Source organism: Microcaecilia unicolor, chromosome 3 (genome assembly GCF_901765095.1).
Source record: "Microcaecilia unicolor chromosome 3, aMicUni1.1, whole genome shotgun sequence".
NCBI lineage: Eukaryota > Metazoa > Chordata > Amphibia > Gymnophiona > Siphonopidae > Microcaecilia > Microcaecilia unicolor.
The window spans coordinates 528,858,267-528,877,396 of NC_044033.1; the positions used below are offsets into that span (position 1 = coordinate 528,858,267).

Genomic DNA, 19,130 nt, shown 5'->3' on the forward strand with positions numbered 1-19,130 from the left:
CTCAGTCTCCTCTTTTTACTGCATCTATGTAAGGTTTCCATCTCGTTTTCATACCCCCTTTCTTGCTCATCCCTCCACATTCTTACTCTAATCCAGCCCTCTGATTCCCCCTTTTCCCACCCTCTTATATCCCAGTCTTTCACTACCTTCCTCCTCTCTCTCTTTCCTTTTTCCTCCAGTACCTCCCCAGAAAGGCTAAGGATAACTCTTTTATATCATTTGTACCATCAGCAATTGCTCTGAAGATCTGATAGCTTCACAGAAGATAATTGATTCTCCACTTTATGTTATGGCTTGGAAAAACCACAAGAATGTCTTTTGCTGTCCCTGGATTCTTTTCTAGAAACTCTGGTGCCTAAACAGTCTTAAGAGGTCAATATGACCAATATTGTCTTTGTCTTGCATCAGCCAGGTTACTTAACCAGGACCCAGGCATGTAAATGTCTTTAATTAGAAAAAGCATGACTCAGCAGAGTTCCAGTTCGTAGCAAAGGTCTCTGTACTGGAGTATTATTCCTATACCTAAAACTCAGAGCTTGGACCTATCTCTCATATCTAGCTTTAGACCAATAGCAGGGGTTCCTTTGCTTACCAAACTATTAGAGACATTTGTTAGCAAACAGCTGTCTAGATATATTGATAACCACAAAAGGATACCGTGAGTCAAAATAGTAGCACATTCATTCATTAAACAAGGAGGGAAAAAAACCTGATACTACTGTGGCCAATAACAGCATGTAAAGCCGGACTGCAAAAGCAGCTAGTCAAAGTGCACAGAGTTAAAAAAGTAATCGTTGGTCAAAAAAACCTCCTGTGAAGTACAATTTTCAATTTTCATGACAAAAAGACTCATAAATGTCAATGACATGCAAAATAAATCACCATGAGCACTTATCTTAAATAGTGCGGTATATCAGTTCTCAGTCACTCAGTCCTGGCAGGATAAATGAAAAGCAGTGAGGTCCCGATGGACCAGTGTCGCTCCAGCTTCCTCTAAAGACCTTCACTGTACCCCAGTTTGCTGGGGAAGTCTACATGACGAGACAGCACATACACACCCCCTTCTGAAGCACTCTCTCACCTCACATACAACCCCACTCCCATGAACCCCTCCCTCCCTCCCTCTCAACTGCACACCCACTATGTTCCCATCTGTCACCCCTCATTCTCAAAAAACACACATACACACCCTCCTTCTGAAGCACTCTCTCACCTCACACACAACCCCACTCCCATGAACCCCTCCCTCCCTCTCAACTGCACACCCATTATGTTCCCATCTGTCACCCCTCATTCTCAAAAACACAAATACGCACCCTCCTTCTGAACCACTCTCTCACCTCACATACAGTACAACCCAACTCCCATGAACCCCTCCCTCCCTCTGAACTCCACATCCACTATTTCCCCATACTCTCATACACACACATACACACCCCCTTCTGAACCCTTCCCTCACTTTCATCCCTACACCCACAACGGTCCCAATCTCTCACCATATCACTTTCAAACACACTCACACACACACACACACACACACACACTCCTTCTGAAGCCCTCCTTCTCTACGTTAAGTGACTTGCCCCAGAACACAACGAACATCAGTAGAGGTTTGAAGCCTGGCTCCCCTGGTTCTCAACCCACTGTGGTGACCACTAGGAAGCTCCTTCACTTTATGAGGGTAGCTCTATAAAGTTGCGCACCAATTGTGGTGCCTGCTTGGTGCACACGGAGTGCCAACCCTATAACATTACACCAAAATTCCATTAAATAGAGCAGACCCAAGATAAAAGAGCAAACACAGTCCCATTGGTTGGAGGACTGTTTGCATGAGGATCTAAACCAAAATTCCATTGTACAATACTAAGAAAAACCACCATGGGCAGACCAAAAGTGTAACACGCTATCAGTTATGCCTGCCATAGACTTGGTGTAACTGTTGGAGCATTAGTGTAGCAAGGGCATGCGTAACGTACAGAATTTTGTAAGATACATGCATCGATTGTGCCCCTGCCCATGCTCTGCTTCTTGGCACCAAACCAGTTACATACGTGTTTATAGAATGGAGCTTAATGCCCTTATGCACCTACAGGGTAGCTGACATTTTTTCTTTGACAGTGATGTGCGTAACTGTAGGTGACAATTTACAGAATTGGTTTTTTATATTTAATTTAGGCATTTACAATCCACTTAACCATCAAGTTCTAGGTGTAGTACAATCAACTCTAGACCAACCTTTAACCATCAGTGTACAGAGAACATTAATGAGTATAATCAAAGATAGAGTGAACGGATCGCTGCACCACTCGTCTCGGGGGTTGGAGTAGACAGATATAAGAGCAGATTTCAACTCCATTACCACCATACTAAATCAACATGGCCTGTCCGGACGATTCACATCTCTTCCTGCCAAAAAAAGGTTCTAATCGTGGCATGCTTATTTCAACTGGACTGGATGGGTATTACAACAGCCAATTATGGAATGCCTTGCCGATAGCTGCTCAAACCTCTCAGAACCATCTCAGCATCAGGAATCAACCCAAGACCAGCCTATCTCAGAAAGCCTACACCAAGGATTCAATATATAACCAAACTTCCTTCCTAATAACAGATCCATGGACCATCTTAGTCTCTTTACCCTTTCCGTTTTTCTTTCTTACCCTGTTCCTTTTATCCTATCTAATTTAATTGTATTTGTATAACCACTGGTCTGGTGATAGCCTTATCAGTACGTTGTAAGCCACTTTGAGCCTGCAAAAATGTGGGAAAAAGTGGGGTATAAATGTGCTAAATAAGTAAATGCAATTAACGTTTAAACATTCTAGATTCTAAAAAATAAGTAGTAATAATGAGCAAGATATAGTATCACACAGTTCTAGAAACTTATTTCATAGTGAGGAACCCTGACTTAGGACATGATTCCACTGCAATGTGTATGATCAAAGACTAATATTGTCAATGTTTAAACATTCTAGATTTTAAAATAAGTAGCAATAATACACAAGATAATATGATTTAAATACCATTATTAAAAGTGGAAAGAGGAATGCAGGGGGCAGTCTAGGGTGATAACATTAAACATGGTCATGATCCGGGAATTCGGGTGAAACAACCAGGCAATTCGAGCATACAGAGAACTTGTGTACCCTACCTGCTAACCTTCATATTGAAAAGGACACTTGGTGGTGAAAAAGGTTCAGCAGGGGCTGTGTTGCAAGAAGGTAGAGACCCAATGTTTCTCTATAGTGGGGAATGTATTAAAATGTCTTGTATTTTACATCAGTTCCAAACCAGTTTTGTTTATTTTTTTATTTATCATTTTACTTGATTACATTCACATTTATCACATAAATGTAAGGAAAAACAGAAATTAATATAAAGGAAAAAGAAAACACTTTTCTCTCATCAATATATATTATATAGGGGGCGTGTCTTAAGATGGCGGCATGCTGAGTTTTGTGTGTGAGTCTCTGCTACGGTTTGCTGAATTTATTTTTCCTTCGTGACAAGATGCCCCATACTAAACGCAAGGGGATTGTTAAAGTAGCTGCCTCGACTGCTAAGACGTCCTCTCCGGTACAACAAACTATAGAGAGATACGCTACAAAACCACCTACCCTAAATACCGAGAGGGGCCCCGCTGTCTCGGTGGGTGAAGACTCCCTGGGAGACCTGGGGCTGGAAGTTTCACTCTCCCCTCCAGATCTCAACCCCCCGCCACTCCCCGAAGCATGTCTCTCCCGACGCGATCGACCTGACCCGGAAGTGGTTGAAGGTACGACGGCGGTTCGAGGAATGGGAGAAGCAGAGCATGAGGGAGGCCCGATTCTGAACGAGTCAGGGGCTGAGCGTTTAGCTCTGACAAGAAAAACAGCGGCTGTGTCACTGGAGAGCATCTGGAATGTTCTCCAGAGAGTAGAAGCGATGGTTGCCAATTCGGCGAAAGAAATAAAAGACTTAGTAAGTACAGTTGAAAATCTTTCCGTATCTCTTAATGCTGCAAAACAAGAAACATCAGAGCAAATGGGAGCTCTTAAGAAAGATGTTATTAAATTGAATGATATTTCAGCCTCAATTGTGAAAGACAACTTGTCTACACAGCGTAGATTAGAACAAATAGAGAACTTCAATCGTAGGCTGAATTTGAGACTCTTGAATTTTCTGAAGGAATTGGGAATTAATCCCCAGGATGCCTTTAAAGCATATTTGTTGGAAGTTTTAAAATTTTCCCCGGAAACTATACCACCATTGAATAAGGTCTATTATATTCCAACAAAAAAATTACCTGAAATGTCTATTGAAGCTATTCCAGATGAAAATCAAGAGGAATCTTTGAATGTATCTGAACTCTTAGAACTAACTTTGAACGTGAATTCTGAAAGAACTACTCTAATTGCATCTTTTATTTTTCAACAAGACATTGATGCGGTAATGCGAATGTACTTTAAAAAAATGCAAGCTCTGTTTAGAGGTAAAAAAGTCTGGATCTATCCTGACATTACTAAACAGACTCAGGAAAGGAGGAAACTGTTTTTAGCTATGCGCACAGAAGTAACATCTTTAGGGGCCACCTTTTACCTTAACTACCCGTGTAAATGCGTTATTAAGTATATGAGCTTAAAATACATCTTTTACCAGCCTGAGCAGCTGAAAGCATTTATAAATATGAAGAAAATTGGTCAACCGCTGATCTAGATGAGATATATGAATTATTAGGATAGGTTGCATGCTAAGCATATTACCACTTTATATTTTTTTTCTTCTTCCTTTTTATTAGTAGTCTTCCTAATCCTAGATTAGTCCCTTGTTATGGTGGTCTAAAGAAGAGTAAAAAAATTAAAAAAATTTTCCTTGAATTTATTCTTCTATATGGAGAGTATATCTCTATATAAATGTTGCATGTCTGTATTTCCTGTTCAAATGTAACAGATTGTTTAATTGGATTTAAAACGAATAAATAAATTATAAATATATATATATATATATATAAAATTGTCCACAATTGGGAGATCCAAGATCAGGAAAACAATCTCAAAGAAAATAAGAAAAACTCAAAATCTTACAGTTCACATTTTCTGAGGGAGGAAGGTTAATGGGTAATTGCAGCCGGTACAGTGGTAACTGAAGGAAGTTGCTGCAGAGGGTTCTTCATCTGTTCTTTCAACTCCACAAACTCTTGTAATTTCTGAGGTTCAACAAATAAGTAATAAGGAAATAAAACACTTACAAGGGAATCGCTCTAGGGAGGTCCCACCTAGGGCAATGATTCCTGGCTTAAAAGCCAAGAATTCACACCTCCTAGTCTGCGATTCCCTTGATAAGTCAGGAAATATATTCATCTTTGAACCCAAAAAACTATCAGCCATTTGTCGGAAATACAATGTCAAAACATTGTTCCTATCTAAATCAAAGGCGAAAGTCACTAATAATATAACTCTATCTGTAATTTCTGAATTTTCCAAAATGTCAGTTAAGTTCACATCTCTTTTCTCTGATAAAGAAAATGTTAAGGGAAATATAAATCACTTTAGACACCAGAGGGTGGCCATCAAAATGTACTTGCAAAATATCAGAGAAATATTTCTTCAACAGTTCAGTAGCTGATATATAGGATGTTCCAAACTAGTTGTAAACTCAGGTTAAAACTAGTTTAATCAACCTCCAGGTTTTAAAATTTCCACTTTGCCTTCACACTTAATATGGATGGTCTTTTAGACAAGTGGGTTAACTCTCAAGTTTGCTGATTTGCAGTTTTTTTTTTAATCTAGCATATGAACACATCAGCATTTACCTATGGACTAAGCTAAAAGCCAATGAATTTCACAGATTTTTTCATATGATTGACTGGGCTATTCCTGCTGGACAACTGGGTCAACCACCTCAGGTGTGAAAAATGAGTTAGCCCACTTGTCCATCAGACCATCCATTTTTCCTCAAATCCTGTTACCTGCTTTTAGTATCATTTTTGCATGGTTTATTTTCCTTCCAAGGGATCTTTCTCCAATGGTATAAAAAGTTATTAATACTGCTATGGTTTTTTTTTTTTTTAGCCAGTTTGCAAGTTAACTACTGGTTTCAGTTAAATATGTTTTATGCTTTCCTGAGAAACGTTTGTTTTTTACATGTATTCCTACATTTGAGATTTAATAACCCATATCTACATTCCATTTGTTTCGCTATTCGATTTAAATTGCCATTTGTGTATGGCAATTGTGTATTTGTGTTTGTTTGTTTTTTTCACATAGTGTAATAGAACCCATAAGAGGGGGGGGGGGGGGATTTCGACATATTTTTCTCGAATCTGTGGTGCAAATCGTACAGGTTAGACGAGCCCTTTCCTGGGTTTCTCTTTGTAAGTTCTCTCGATGTTTCCCTAAGCTCTAGTAGATGCTTGCGTGTGTTGAAAAACAAAGTGACCCTCCCCCACTAGGGGAAAAGGACCAGCTGGAGTAATATTTGGGGGTAATATTCCAGGAGCTCGTAGCCCTGGCATCTGTGCTCCAGTGCTGATTTACCTTTCACTTTCTCCCTAAGTAATACAAGAACAGTGTTGATAAATAATGCTAATTTTGTTTGTTTTTGGAAGGGGGGTAGAGAATAAGGGAGGAGGGGACAAACGTTGAAATAAAAAAATGACAATATCACATCTGACTCCTTCCTCCTAATTTAAGCACGACCCCCAAAAAGCTCTTTTTCCACTAGATCGCTGACCCTTGCTGTCACCCCTGGGAGGGAGGGCAGGATGGGGCACAGATTGCTCTAAACTAGCACCCCATCGACGTCAGAGCACTGCTCCCTCTGCTCTCATCCAGCCCTTGGAGCAAACGCCTTACTGCGCAGGGAGAGAGTGTATGTGTGTGTGTGAGAGAGAGAGAGAACTGCGGACAAACTGCCAGCGTCCGCCCCCAACCCGCCCCTTGCCCGGCTCTCTTCTCCTCCTCCTCCTGCAATCCTCTCGCTACCCTAGTGCCTGTTGCCCGGTCAGGGAACTCTGCATCTCTGCTACTCCACATCTGCCACTGCAGCACTAATGAAATAATCTGCTCAGCCCTGGCAAGAGGTAAGCGACTGGGGTTTTGAGGGGTGGAGGGGGGAGAAGGTGGCTAGATGAACAGATCGAGCAAAGAGCACGAATACTATAGCAAGGCTTGCTTAGTTCTCAAAAAGAAGGGAGGCTAGGTATTTTGAGAATGCACAGGGTTGTAGGCAAGAGGCTTTGGGAGAAGCCTGGCATTGATTGCAATGTGGTTGCCTCAGCTCTATGGGGGCATCTGCAGTGGCAGAATTGGGACGCCGGCTGCTTTCAGCACCACGGACAGCGACCTGAACTGGCTCCGGCTCTCAGCCTCTGCCCATTGCAACCTCCCTGTCTCCTTCAGTCTAAGGTTGAGGGAGGTGTTTAAAATGCCCCTTATGTTCTCTTAATGCGTTGGTTTTGTTTAATATTTTTTTTTTTAACAGCCTTGCTTTATTTTTTCTGTTCCTTACAGGAGCCTCATAGAGCACAGAAATGAATGAAAGTGTAATCGGGAACGAAACTAGGGTTCCCCTTCCCTGGATTCAAGAAAGCGATGGCAACTTCTCCCTGGAACTTTCCTCTCTGCGCCCGCTGTTTGCCATCAATCCTTGGGATATTATGCTGTGCATATCAGGGACCATCATTGCCTGTGAAAATGCCATCGTGGTGGCTATTATCTGCTACACGCCAACGCTCAGGACTCCCATGTTTGTGTTGATTGGGAGCCTGGCCACAGCCGATCTCCTGGCGGGCGTGGGGTTAATCCTGAATTTTGTTTTTCAGTATGTCATTCGGTCAGAGACTATAAGCCTCGTCACGGTCGGCTTTCTGGTGGCCTCTTTCACGGCTTCTGTCAGCAGCTTGTTGGCCATCACTGTTGACCGTTACCTCTCCCTTTACAATGCATTGACTTACTACTCCGAGAAGACCATCCTCTGGATCCATCTCATGTTGATTGTCACTTGGGGGGTGTCTATATGCCTGGGTCTCCTACCCATATTAGGCTGGAACTGTTTAGAGGACAACTCATCTTGCAGTATCGTCAAGCCCTTGACCAAAAGTAACGTGACTTTGTTGTCTGCCTCTTTCTTCATTATTTTCATCTTAATGCTGCACTTGTATATCAAAATCTGTCAGATAGTTTGCAGGCATGCCCATCAGATAGCCCTGCAACAGCACTTCTTGACGGCCTCTCATTATGTGGCCACCAAAAAAGGAGTCTCCACGTTGGCCATCATCCTTGGGACCTTTGGGGCAAGCTGGTTGCCCTTTGCCATCTACTGTGTGGTTGGGGAGTACGACTATCCTTCAGTCTACACCTATGCCACACTTCTACCTGCCACCTATAACTCCATGATCAACCCTATAATTTATGCCTACAGAAATCAGGAGATCCAGAGGTCCATGTGGGTTCTCTTCTGTGGCTGTTTCCAATCCAAAGTGGCCTTCCGCTCAAGATCGCCCAGTGACGTTTAAAGGACTCTTGCCAAAAAAAAAAAAAAGTGACAACCTGGTCAATCGCAGTGCCTGTTCGGAACTCGATCCGTGTTGTATGAAGTTTGTTGGACACCTGGTTTAAGCGTTAGCACTTTAAACATACGTTTATTTCTCTGGGAATGTTTCTGAAACACAGTATACGGACAACGTGGTACATCACACATTTGTGAAGTGAAGGTATTCCGGTCTTGCGTTGTTTACAGCACTTTAATTCTAGCTGCTGAACTGCCAAAACAGTGTTACGGTTATCAGTTTTTTGGGGGAGAGGAGGGATGACAAAATGTTGTATTTTTTTTGTGGTATGTAATAGTATATTTTGCGCCAAACTCTGAAAAATAAATTATAACGTATTTTGTACCTAACGAAATAAACTCGTTCAAACCTTGATCTGTCCTGCTTGTGCAGCTGATTCCTTGTTTAGACAGGAGGGCTGCTCATAAGCCAAACCGGCTGCAAGGGAATCAGGAAAGAATCCTAGACTTTTCTTAGCTCTGATCAGACTGCCTTGTTATAGCACCTGGGAGGGATGGGGGTAAACTGCTTATTTATTTACGTATGTTTTCTACTATGTGTATTTTTACTTTCTTGTTTAGCGTTTGCAAACGAAGTCGTTGTATCTTTGCTCCGGGGAAATGACTTCATTAAGGCAGCCGAAAAATAACGCTGTAATTCGGTGGGGTCCATAGTTCAGAGATTTCAAGTCTGCCCTTTGCTAATGATCTGTCCGCAGGGACGGGGGAGGGGGGAGTGGCGGCAGTATTTTGGTGATCCCTTGCACTAGACTTGACGTCAAACTGCAGCCTTTCAGTTTTGCAGCGGAGCCCTGCGCTGCAAGGAGACCTGAGCAGAATACCAGAGCCCGGGCACAGCTGGTGCCTGCCAGCCGAGGACAACAGCACCCCACTGGGCTCCTGGTTCTTCTCTCAGGCCCTTAGGGGTCACCAGCAGGTCGGTTGTTTGGGTGTTCACCAGGAGTACTGGTCCGATAAGTCTAACAATCAAGTTGACATGCCTAGTAGGGTTGTCTCTCAAACGGGACCTGATGTTCAAAGAATGAATGCCTCCAGTATTGAACGACACTGCTCCCACTCTCAGTTCCTTTTTATTTGGGGACCATCACTAAACAGGATCTATGATTTAGAAGGCCAGGTGTATTTGTAACCCTACAACCATTTAAGTCAACACTGCAGACCCTGAGATGAGACTGGGTGAGGAGAATCCCTGGGGATCAGCTAGAATTTTCAGTTTGCCTGTTTCTTGATTAATTGTGCCTGGTTTTGGTCTTATTCCTAGGTCTCCCTTATCTATCTCTCTATTTTACAGAAAGGAAGGAATGCAACATTTAACCATAGGAGACATCTTTCTGTGCACCAGCAGGTTTCTATCTTTTGGAAGGTGGGGTCTCCAGAATTGTACACAATACTGTAAATGAGGTCTCAACAGAGACCTATACAAAGGCATCATCACCTTTTTCCTCTGCACCCAAGCATTCTTCCAACTTTGGCCACCTTCAGATCATCCCATACAGTCCCTCCCACCCTAGTCCTGCTTCTCTCTCATGCACAGAAGTACTTCACCCCTTATATACCATACCACTCCCTCGGGGTTTTGCATCCCAAATGCACATCCCTGCAGTTTTTAGCATTAACTCTTAGCTGCTTAGCACCTCCAATGTATTGGGTTTGACACCCCCCAAACATTTTGATATTTTGGCACCTATGCTTGCAGTCACTCTACTTTTTTGAAATATCTTTTCCCAGATCAGCCCTGTTGTGGATTCTGATAAAATCCGCTCTCTGCCTCAGCCTTTCCATTTTTAAAAAAAACTTGGATTGATGTCGTAATTGACCTGGTTAGGTATGACGAGATTTCAAGCTGTCAAGAGTGTAAAGAAATCTAAATGAGAAGGAGGAATACGATTCTTTTCTTTTTACAGCTAACTGAAATATTTTGTAGAAATAAAGGCCATCAAATAAGTTGTAGGCGAGACCATGTTATGCCTAATGCATCACTAGTGACAAACCACAGATATATGGTGCAGGTGCTCAAAACTCCAGCATTATTCTGAACACCACTGCCTGATCAGTGCGGCTGATCAGCAACCTCATGCTCAATGCTAATGACATGCAAATTTAATCACAGTCATAGCGTCGAGCATGAGGGACAATTGCAGGTGAATTTGGTTGGGCATGTTCATATATGATAGTTAAGCCCCACCCAGTGCATCCCAGGATGCACCACGAAGGGCATGGCACCATAATTTGAGGAGGCGCCTGCAGGAGGTAGGGCCACCAGGTATGGTCTTCAGGATGGGGGGTGGGTGGGCAAGGCCAGGGTCCCATTGGAACACCAGGGTTAAAGTCCTGTGGAGTGGGGGGGGGGGGGGTCCCACTGGATTACCAGGTTTAAATGTTATTTCAGGGGGTAGGCGTGGGCCCTCACATCCTTGGGGGTGGGGTCCTGGAAGCATGCAAAGGTATCCTGAACAGGGTCTCCCCATTCCTCCCCAATGCCCTGGCAAACCCTAATGCCAGCTCCGAGCTGCACCCTCGTTTGGTGCCCTGCCCACTGAGCATTGGGGAGGAATATTAATGGCCCCGTGTAGCATGCATTTGCATGCTATTATCATTCAGAACAGGTGAGCTTGTTATATTTTGCGGTAGCAAATGCATACACTTGTCCTTCACTAATGGCCTCTAGCCCCTGCATTTGCTTCTGAGCATCTGGGCCTCAGTAGGAAGCGTCACCTACAACTAGGTCATTTTTTATATTCATAACCCGCTCCATGTAAAATTCTGAGCAAAAAAACACACACAGTACGAATAAAGTAAACAATCTAAGTTTGTACCTGAGGCAGTGGAGGGTTAAATGACTTGCACAAGATCACAAGGAGCAGAAGTGGGATTTGAACCAGCCACCTCTGGATGTCAAGCCCAGTGGCTAACCACTAGGCTACTCCTCCACTAGCAACATTCCCTGTAGAATCACCAATAATAGCAATATTCCATCTAGAATCTCCACTAGTAGCAACGTTCGATGTTCCACTGCACTAACCACTAGGCTACTTCTGCACCAGCAACATTCCATGTAGAAGCCTGCCCCTGCAGATCAGCAATGCGGCCGCGCAGGCTTCTGTTTCTGTGAGTCTGACATCCTGCACGTATGCTGATCTGCAACGGCAGGCTTCTACATGGAATGTTCCTAATGGAATAGCAACATTCCATGTAGAATCTCCAATCTTTATTTATTTAGATTTTGCTCACACATTTTTCAATAGTAGCTCAAAGTGAGTTACATTCAGGTACTCCAGATATTCCTCTGTCCCAGGAGGGTTCACAATCTAAGTTTGTACCTGAGGCAATGGAGGGTTAAGTGACTTGCCCAAGATCACAAGGAGCAGCAGCAGGATTTGAACAGACCACCTCTGGATTGCAAGACTGGTGCTCTAACCACTAGGCCACTCCTCCACTTCAACATTCCATGTAGAATCACCAATAATAACAACGTTCGATGTTCCACTGCACTAACCACTAGGCTACTCCTGCACTAGCAACATTCCATGTAAAATCTCAGATAGTAGCAACAGAATCTCACTTTGGATTTTGCTCATACATTTTTCAGTAGTAGCTCAAGGTGAGTTACATTCAGATACACTGGATATTTCTCTGTCTGCAGGAGGGCTTACAATCTAAGTTTGTACCTGAGTTAATGGAGGGTTAAGTGACTTGCCCAAGATCACAAGGAGCAGAAGTGGGATTTGAACCAGCCACCTCTGGATTACAAGACTGGTGCTCTAACCACTAGGCCACTCCTCCACTAGCAACATTCCATCTAGAACCTTAAATAGTAGCAACAGAATCTCTAATAGTAGCAACATTCCATGTAGAATCTCAAACAGTAGCAACAGAATCTCAAATAGTAGCAACATTCCATGTAAAATCTCAAATAGTAGCAACAGAATCTCAAATGATTTATTTGGATTTTGCTCATACCTTTTTCAGTAGTAGCTCAAGGTGAGTTACATTCAGGTACACTGGATATTTCTCTGTCCCAGGAGGACTCACAATTTAAGTTTGTACCTGAGGCAATGGAGGGTTAAGTGACTTGCCCAAGATCACAAGGAGCAGCAGTGGGATTTGAACCAGCCATCTTTGAATTGCAAGACGTGTTCTAACCACTCCTCCACTAGCAACATTCCATCTAGAATCTCAAATAGTAGCAACATTCCAGAATCTCAAAAAGTGGCAACATTCCATGTAGAATCACCAATAGTAGCAACGTTCGATGTTCCACTGCACTAACCACTAGGCTACTTCTGCACCAGCAACATTCCATGTAGAAACCTGCCCCTGCAGATCAGCAATGCGGCCGCGCAGGCTTCTGTTTCTGTGAGTCTGAGGTCCTGCACGTATGCTGATCTGCAACGGCAAGACTGGTGCTTTAACCACTAGGTCACTCCTCCACTCCATTTGCAATCTTTGAGAAAGCTAATGTACTATCTTTTCTTTCAATAACTTTTTGAAGTGATGAACATCCATAAAGAAAGTGGAAAGACAAGTAATTGTTTAAAATAAAACATTATCAACTCAAAACAATCGAACTAGCCCACATCACGGGAGGCTGGTATTACAAAAAGCCATGAAAATAAACAGAGAGAAACACAATTAGGATAAACCTAATTAAGGGGTCCTTTTGCAAAGGCTCACCAAAAAGTGGGCTACGATAGTGTGGATGCCTGTGCTGTACCATTTCTCTACCACATCTGGAATAAAGGGTGATTTTTGGGAGGCCAAGAAATGGACATACAGAAAAATTAAAGCCAGCATGCATCTATTTATGGCAGGGGTGTAGCCAGACTTCGGCAGGAGGGAGGTCCAGAGCCCGAGGTGAGGGGGCACATTTTAGCCCCCCCCCCAGTGCAACCGACCTCCCCCCCCCCCGCCATTGCCGACACCTCCCCCGCCGCCATTGCCACCGCCACCACCAACAACTTTGACCGCCCCTGCCGAAGACCTTCTCGACTCCCCCTCCCGCCGCCGTCGCCATCGCCTACCTTTGCTGGTGGGGGACCCCAACCCCCGCCAGCCGAGGTCCTCTTCTTCCTTCGTTCTGTTTCTGAGTCTGACGTGTGCAGGATGTCAGACTCAGAAACAGAACGAAGGAAGAAGAGGACCTCGGCCGGCGGGGGTTGGGGTCCCCCGCCAGCAAATGTAGCAGACGGTGACGGCGGGTTGGTGGCGGGAGGGGGGTCAAGAGGGTCGTCGGCAGGGGGGTCCAGGGCCAAATCTACGGGGGCCCAGGCCCCCGTGGCCCCACGTAGCTACACCCCTGATTTATGACCTGAGCCCTCAACTCCACCCATTGACTTAGCGGTAAGGGCTCATGCATTACCCCTGCCGATTACCGCTGGGAATGCCCCTGCGATAGAAAATAGAAAATTATTTTCTACTGCGTGTTTTCGGCGCAAGCAAAACTCAGAATTACCACCAGGTGTACACACTAGCTGGGTGGGTAATGCCGATTTGACGTGTGCTCCACGTGCATAGGCCCCTGAAACAGCAGTCTAACTAATGTACTCCCCAACTCTTCAAACTGTGATTTTTTTTGTCCCTTAAGTGCAATGGGTCCCAAAATATACATTCTTTGTTTTGAAAAGTAAGCAACCATTTACATGGAAATTTAAGAGAAAATGTGGATCCCAAGGACAACGCTCTTGATTTCAAAGCTAAATAAGTTTTCCATCTAAGTCGTGTAGTTTTGGCAACATCAGGAAATATCATTATTTTAGCCCCACAAAAATGCTCCTCTTTTTTCTTGACGTAAAGCTTCGTAATCAAAGATTTATCAGTCTCATCAAGAAACGTTACTAAAACGAGGGATCAAGTATGGATCACATCTGGAGTATCCTCAAGAAAAGCAGTTTACATCAACCACTTAGAACTGTAGATTATGCAGTCTGCAAATTTTAGCAAAACAAATACATAAATAAACCCTCAGATGACACTAATTGCTCTACACCTTCCTCCATAGGGAGCTTTTTCTTATTAGACAAAAAATAACATTTAGAAACTGGTAAAGCTGCAGCATTTTCAATACCTAGGATAGCCTTGAAGTACTTCCTCAATAAAGTCTCAGATGAAAGCAAAATGTACTATCTTTTTTAATATGAACTTTCATAGATGTGGAGGGGCATTTTCGATATGACGCCTAAATCCGATTTTAGACGTTTTAAGAAAAATATCCAAAAATCCAGTAGCGATCGTGGCCATTTTCAAACCAGAAAAACGTCCAACGTTGTTTGAAAATGGCCATTTGCTAGACATTTTTGTGCTCAGTGTATCTATCTTTTACATAAGTACAGAAGTATTGCCATACTGGGAAAGACCAAAGGTCCATGGAGCCCAGCATCCTGTTTCCAACAGTGGCCAATCCAGGTCACAAATACCTGGCAAGATCCCAAAGAGTAGCAACATTCCATGTAGAACCCCAAAGAGTAGCAAGATTCCATTCAGAATCCCAAGTACATAAGTATTGCCAAACTGGGAAAGACCAAAGGTCCATCGAGCCCAGCATCCTGTTTCCAACAGTGGCCAATCCAGGTCACAAATACCCGGCAAGATCCCAAAAATGTACAAAACATTATATACTGCTTATCCCAGAAATAGTGGATTTTCCCCTAGTCCATTTAATAACGGTCTATGGGCTTTTTCTTTAGGAAGCCATTCAAACCTTTTTAAAACTCCGCTAAGCTAACTGCCTTTACCACATTCTCTGGCAACGAATTTCAGAGTTTAATTACACGTTGAGTGAAGAAAAAGTTTCTCTGATTCGTTTTAAATTTACTACATTGTAGCTTCATCGCATGACCCCTAGTCCTAGTATTTTTGGAAAGCATGAACAGACGCTTCACATCTACTCGTTCAACTCCACTCATTATTTTATAGACCTCTATCATATCTCCCAAGGGAAAAATACACAAAAAGAAGCTGTTGGGATGTAGACTGACCATATAAATATTCCAGTAGAGCAGTGGGGCGCTCTAAGGGGCACCGCAGTGAAACTTCACAGAAAACATCCCAGGTACAAGTCTCGTCATCCGCAGGTTTTGGAGGGCTCTCTCTTTCCTCCACAAGTGTACCAGTTAGAGTGGGATATGGGCATGGGTCTCCTTCTCTACAGTCCACTGCACCGACCATTAGGCTACTCCAGGGACCTCTTGCTGCTGTAATAGGACTGGCCATAACATCTGAAGTTGTCATAGAGGTTGGTATGTACTGTTTGTTTCACATCTTTTGGGGGTAGGAGGCGGTCAGTGACCATTGGGGGAGTAAAGGGAATCATGTCTTAACCCTTTCAGTGGTCATCTCATTCTATCGGACTTAGGTGTGATCGAAACAGGTCTAGACCATGTAGGCACTGCCAGTATGACAGGTAACCACTCTGGACTCGTTTCGGTTAGAGGCATGAGAGTACTTAAATTTGGCCAATGAAGGAATAATACGAAGGTGGAAATATATATTATTTATTATATAATAGCAATTATGGCAAGCAAATACAAAAATACATTATGCAACACATTTTAAATATTACACTATATATATATATAGGATTACACCACTACCAGAAATTACCAACTTAGTAGCAAAGTTAGGCTAATGACCACAGGTCCCGAGACAACCAGTGCTTCACAAGCAAAGACCAGACACTAACCCTGAGCAATAGAGGAATAATCGTTTGTCTCTCACCCTCAGTAGTCTTCGTTGTCCTCTGTAGAAGCAGGCTTGGTGACTCAAATACAAATGCAATTTACGCATCCAATTTCTCCTACGTAGGCACACAACTGTGGAATGCTTTGCCAAAAGCCTTGAAAACCACGTACGACCACCTAAACTTCCAGAAAAAATGAAAAACTAACCTGTTTAAAAAGGCATACCCTACCGATCCAACATAAATGCCTGATCTCTGCAACACAACCAAACTAAAGCACGTAATGGACATAACACAACTCTTCCATTGTACGATTCCCTAGTGGCTGTGCCACATGAACTTGATCTTACCACAACATCACCCTGTATTTGTTCACACCGGAGCCTGCAAAGGCCTCTCCGGTACTATGTAAACCACAATTAACCTACAAATAGGTGGGAAAATGTGGGATACAAATGTAACAAATAAATAAATAAATGTTCTCAATATTGGGGGTGCTGAAGCACCCACAGAGTCGGCTCCTATGCACACGGTCCTGTAGCTGGGTCTGCCTGGCAAGTTATTTGTTCTTCCCACCAATTAGACTGAACGTGGCAGGGAGTCGTCCTGACAAAACACAGGTACCCAAGATACTAGTGTTGGAGGCAGTGTGGGTTATTCATGGGACCTTATAGCCAGTTTGAGACTCCTTGGGGTCCTTCTGGACCCCCATTTGACTCTTGAGCTTCAAGTTTTGTCTGTAAGGAAGCGGATGTTCCTTTCCATGAGGTCCCTTAAGTGAATCAAGCAGTTCCTACCATTTAACCTGTTCAGGACACTGATCCATTCTCTCGTCTTGAGCCACTTCGACTACTGCAATAGAAGTTTTACCGGTTGCAAAGAACACGCAGCGCGATTGCTATTCGGCAAATCACGGATTGAGGCAGCAAAGCCCCTTCGTGAGAAGCTCCACTGGCTCCCGATCAAAAAGCGTATTGAATTTAAAGTCTGTGCTCTCGCACACAAGATTGTCTACGGGGACGCTCCAGCCTACATGTTCAGCCTAATCGACCTCCCGCCCAGGAATTCCGAGAAATCATCCCGCACCTACCTCAATCTCCACTTTCCTAACTGCAGGAATTTAAGATATAAACTACTCTTTGCCCGTCTCTGGAACACTCTACCATCGACGATAAAACAGACAGCTGATCACAGTCTGTTCAAGAAATCTCTAAAGACCTACCTGTGTGATCGATCTTACTCCGCTCCTGCTTGATCTCCTGCATTCTCTCACTCCTCTCCCCTGTTGACTCCCTCTCTTCTCCTCCACTACTCTCTACCCTGTTTGCAGTAGAATTATTATATTGTACTTTTCCTAAAAATTGTAAGCCAATAGAGTTTGCCTTGGTGGGATTATGTGGGATATAAATGTTCATAATTAATAAATAAATCTGAAATGGGGGGGGGGGTACTCACTAAAAGGAGGATCTTTCATACTTAGCTCATCAGGATGGGGAGGCCAATGGAAAAAAAGCAGGGGCGTAGCTACGGGGAGGGGGCACAGGGGCCTGGGCCCCCGCAAATTTCATCCGGGCCCCAGGTTTGGCTGGCGGGGGTGCCCAACCCCCACCAGCTGAAGCCTTGTTCAGCGCCGGTCTCCGGCGCAGCCGCGTTCGCTGCCTGCCTCCTGCTCTTCTTTCTTCTTGCTCCTCCTGTGCACGCTGACGCTGAGCATTAGCGTGCCCAGGAGAAGCAAGAAGAAAGAACAGCAGGGGGCAGGCAGCGAAAGTGGCTGCGCCAGAGACTGGCGCTGAAGAAGGCTTCGACTAGCGGGGGTTGGGGACCCCCACCAACAAAGGTATTTGTTTGTGAGGGGGCGAGGCGGTGGGTGGGCGAGGAGGTGAGGTGAGGCGGTGGGGGGCGAGGAAGCGAGGGGGGGTGGCGAGGCGGCACTCAAAATGTGCCCCCAACCTCGGGCTCTGGCCCCCTCCCACTGTGAGGTCTGGCTACGCCCCTGAAAAGAAGGTGACTGGCGACTGCTTATATCCTGGGCAGAGTGAATGGGCCTCTCAGTCTGTGTCTACCCACCATCTTTGAGACGACGCAGTGGGGCTGACTCCATGATAGCTTTTTCAGTCTTTCTCTGTTTCCGTGATGACATGCCTAAAAATACCGTCCACCTGTAAGTGACTGGATTCTGGCCTAGACACTGCTCTCTTTTTCAGGTGTCGCTAGATAATTGCTGGGCTGGGGCTCAGCATCTAGACAGTGTGTGTTAAAAGTAGCAAGGGGATGTAGAAACGTGTTAACTGAGAGGCATCAGTTTAAATGAAGCACAACCAGACTGGCAGGTCATCTTCCAAGGATGAACTTGCTGACTTCATCAGTCTGTTGTGCATGGCTTGCTGATAAACACGGTCTCTTCAACAGCTACCTGGGGGGGGGGGAGGGGGGGAATCAATTTGTGTTGGAAAAATAAAATGAGCAAAGCATCCTAAGGCCAAGGAGTTTGCTACTTAAAGTTCAATTACTCGACTTTCAACAGCTTGGCACTGCAAATAATTGATCTATCGCTCAAGTGAAAACAAGGTGCGACAGGACACCTCCTGTCCAAGCCAATCTCGCTAAATAACTGTATTCACTGACTGGTGTCAGTATTAAGGTTCCCTTTGCCTTTCCTCTGGTGTTTCTAGTGGCAGAGGTCAGCAGCTGGCAGAGCAAATGTCCCAAGTAAAAGGCCTCGGCTCTTTATTTTGCAGAAAGGTGGTATATCAAGACCCATTTCCCTTTCCTTATTTGAGATTCTACATGGAACGTTGAAACTATTTGAGATTCTACATGGAATGTTAATATTGCTATTCCACTAGCAACATTCCATGTAGAAGCCTGCCCTTGCAGATCAGCAATGCGGCCACGCAGGCTTCTGTTT

At 44.1% G+C, this 19,130-nt stretch overlaps 1 protein-coding gene across 1 annotated transcript; it reads left to right on the top strand.

Moving 5' to 3' along the window:
* Window positions 1-7,510: 7,510 nt before the first annotated feature.
* GPR6 (G protein-coupled receptor 6) lies at window positions 7,511-8,494 on the top strand. The gene has a single exon (XM_030195668.1). The coding sequence runs from the start codon at window positions 7,511-7,513 to the stop codon at window positions 8,492-8,494; it is 984 nt and encodes a 327-aa protein (XP_030051528.1).
* Window positions 8,495-19,130: the final 10,636 nt, after the last annotated feature.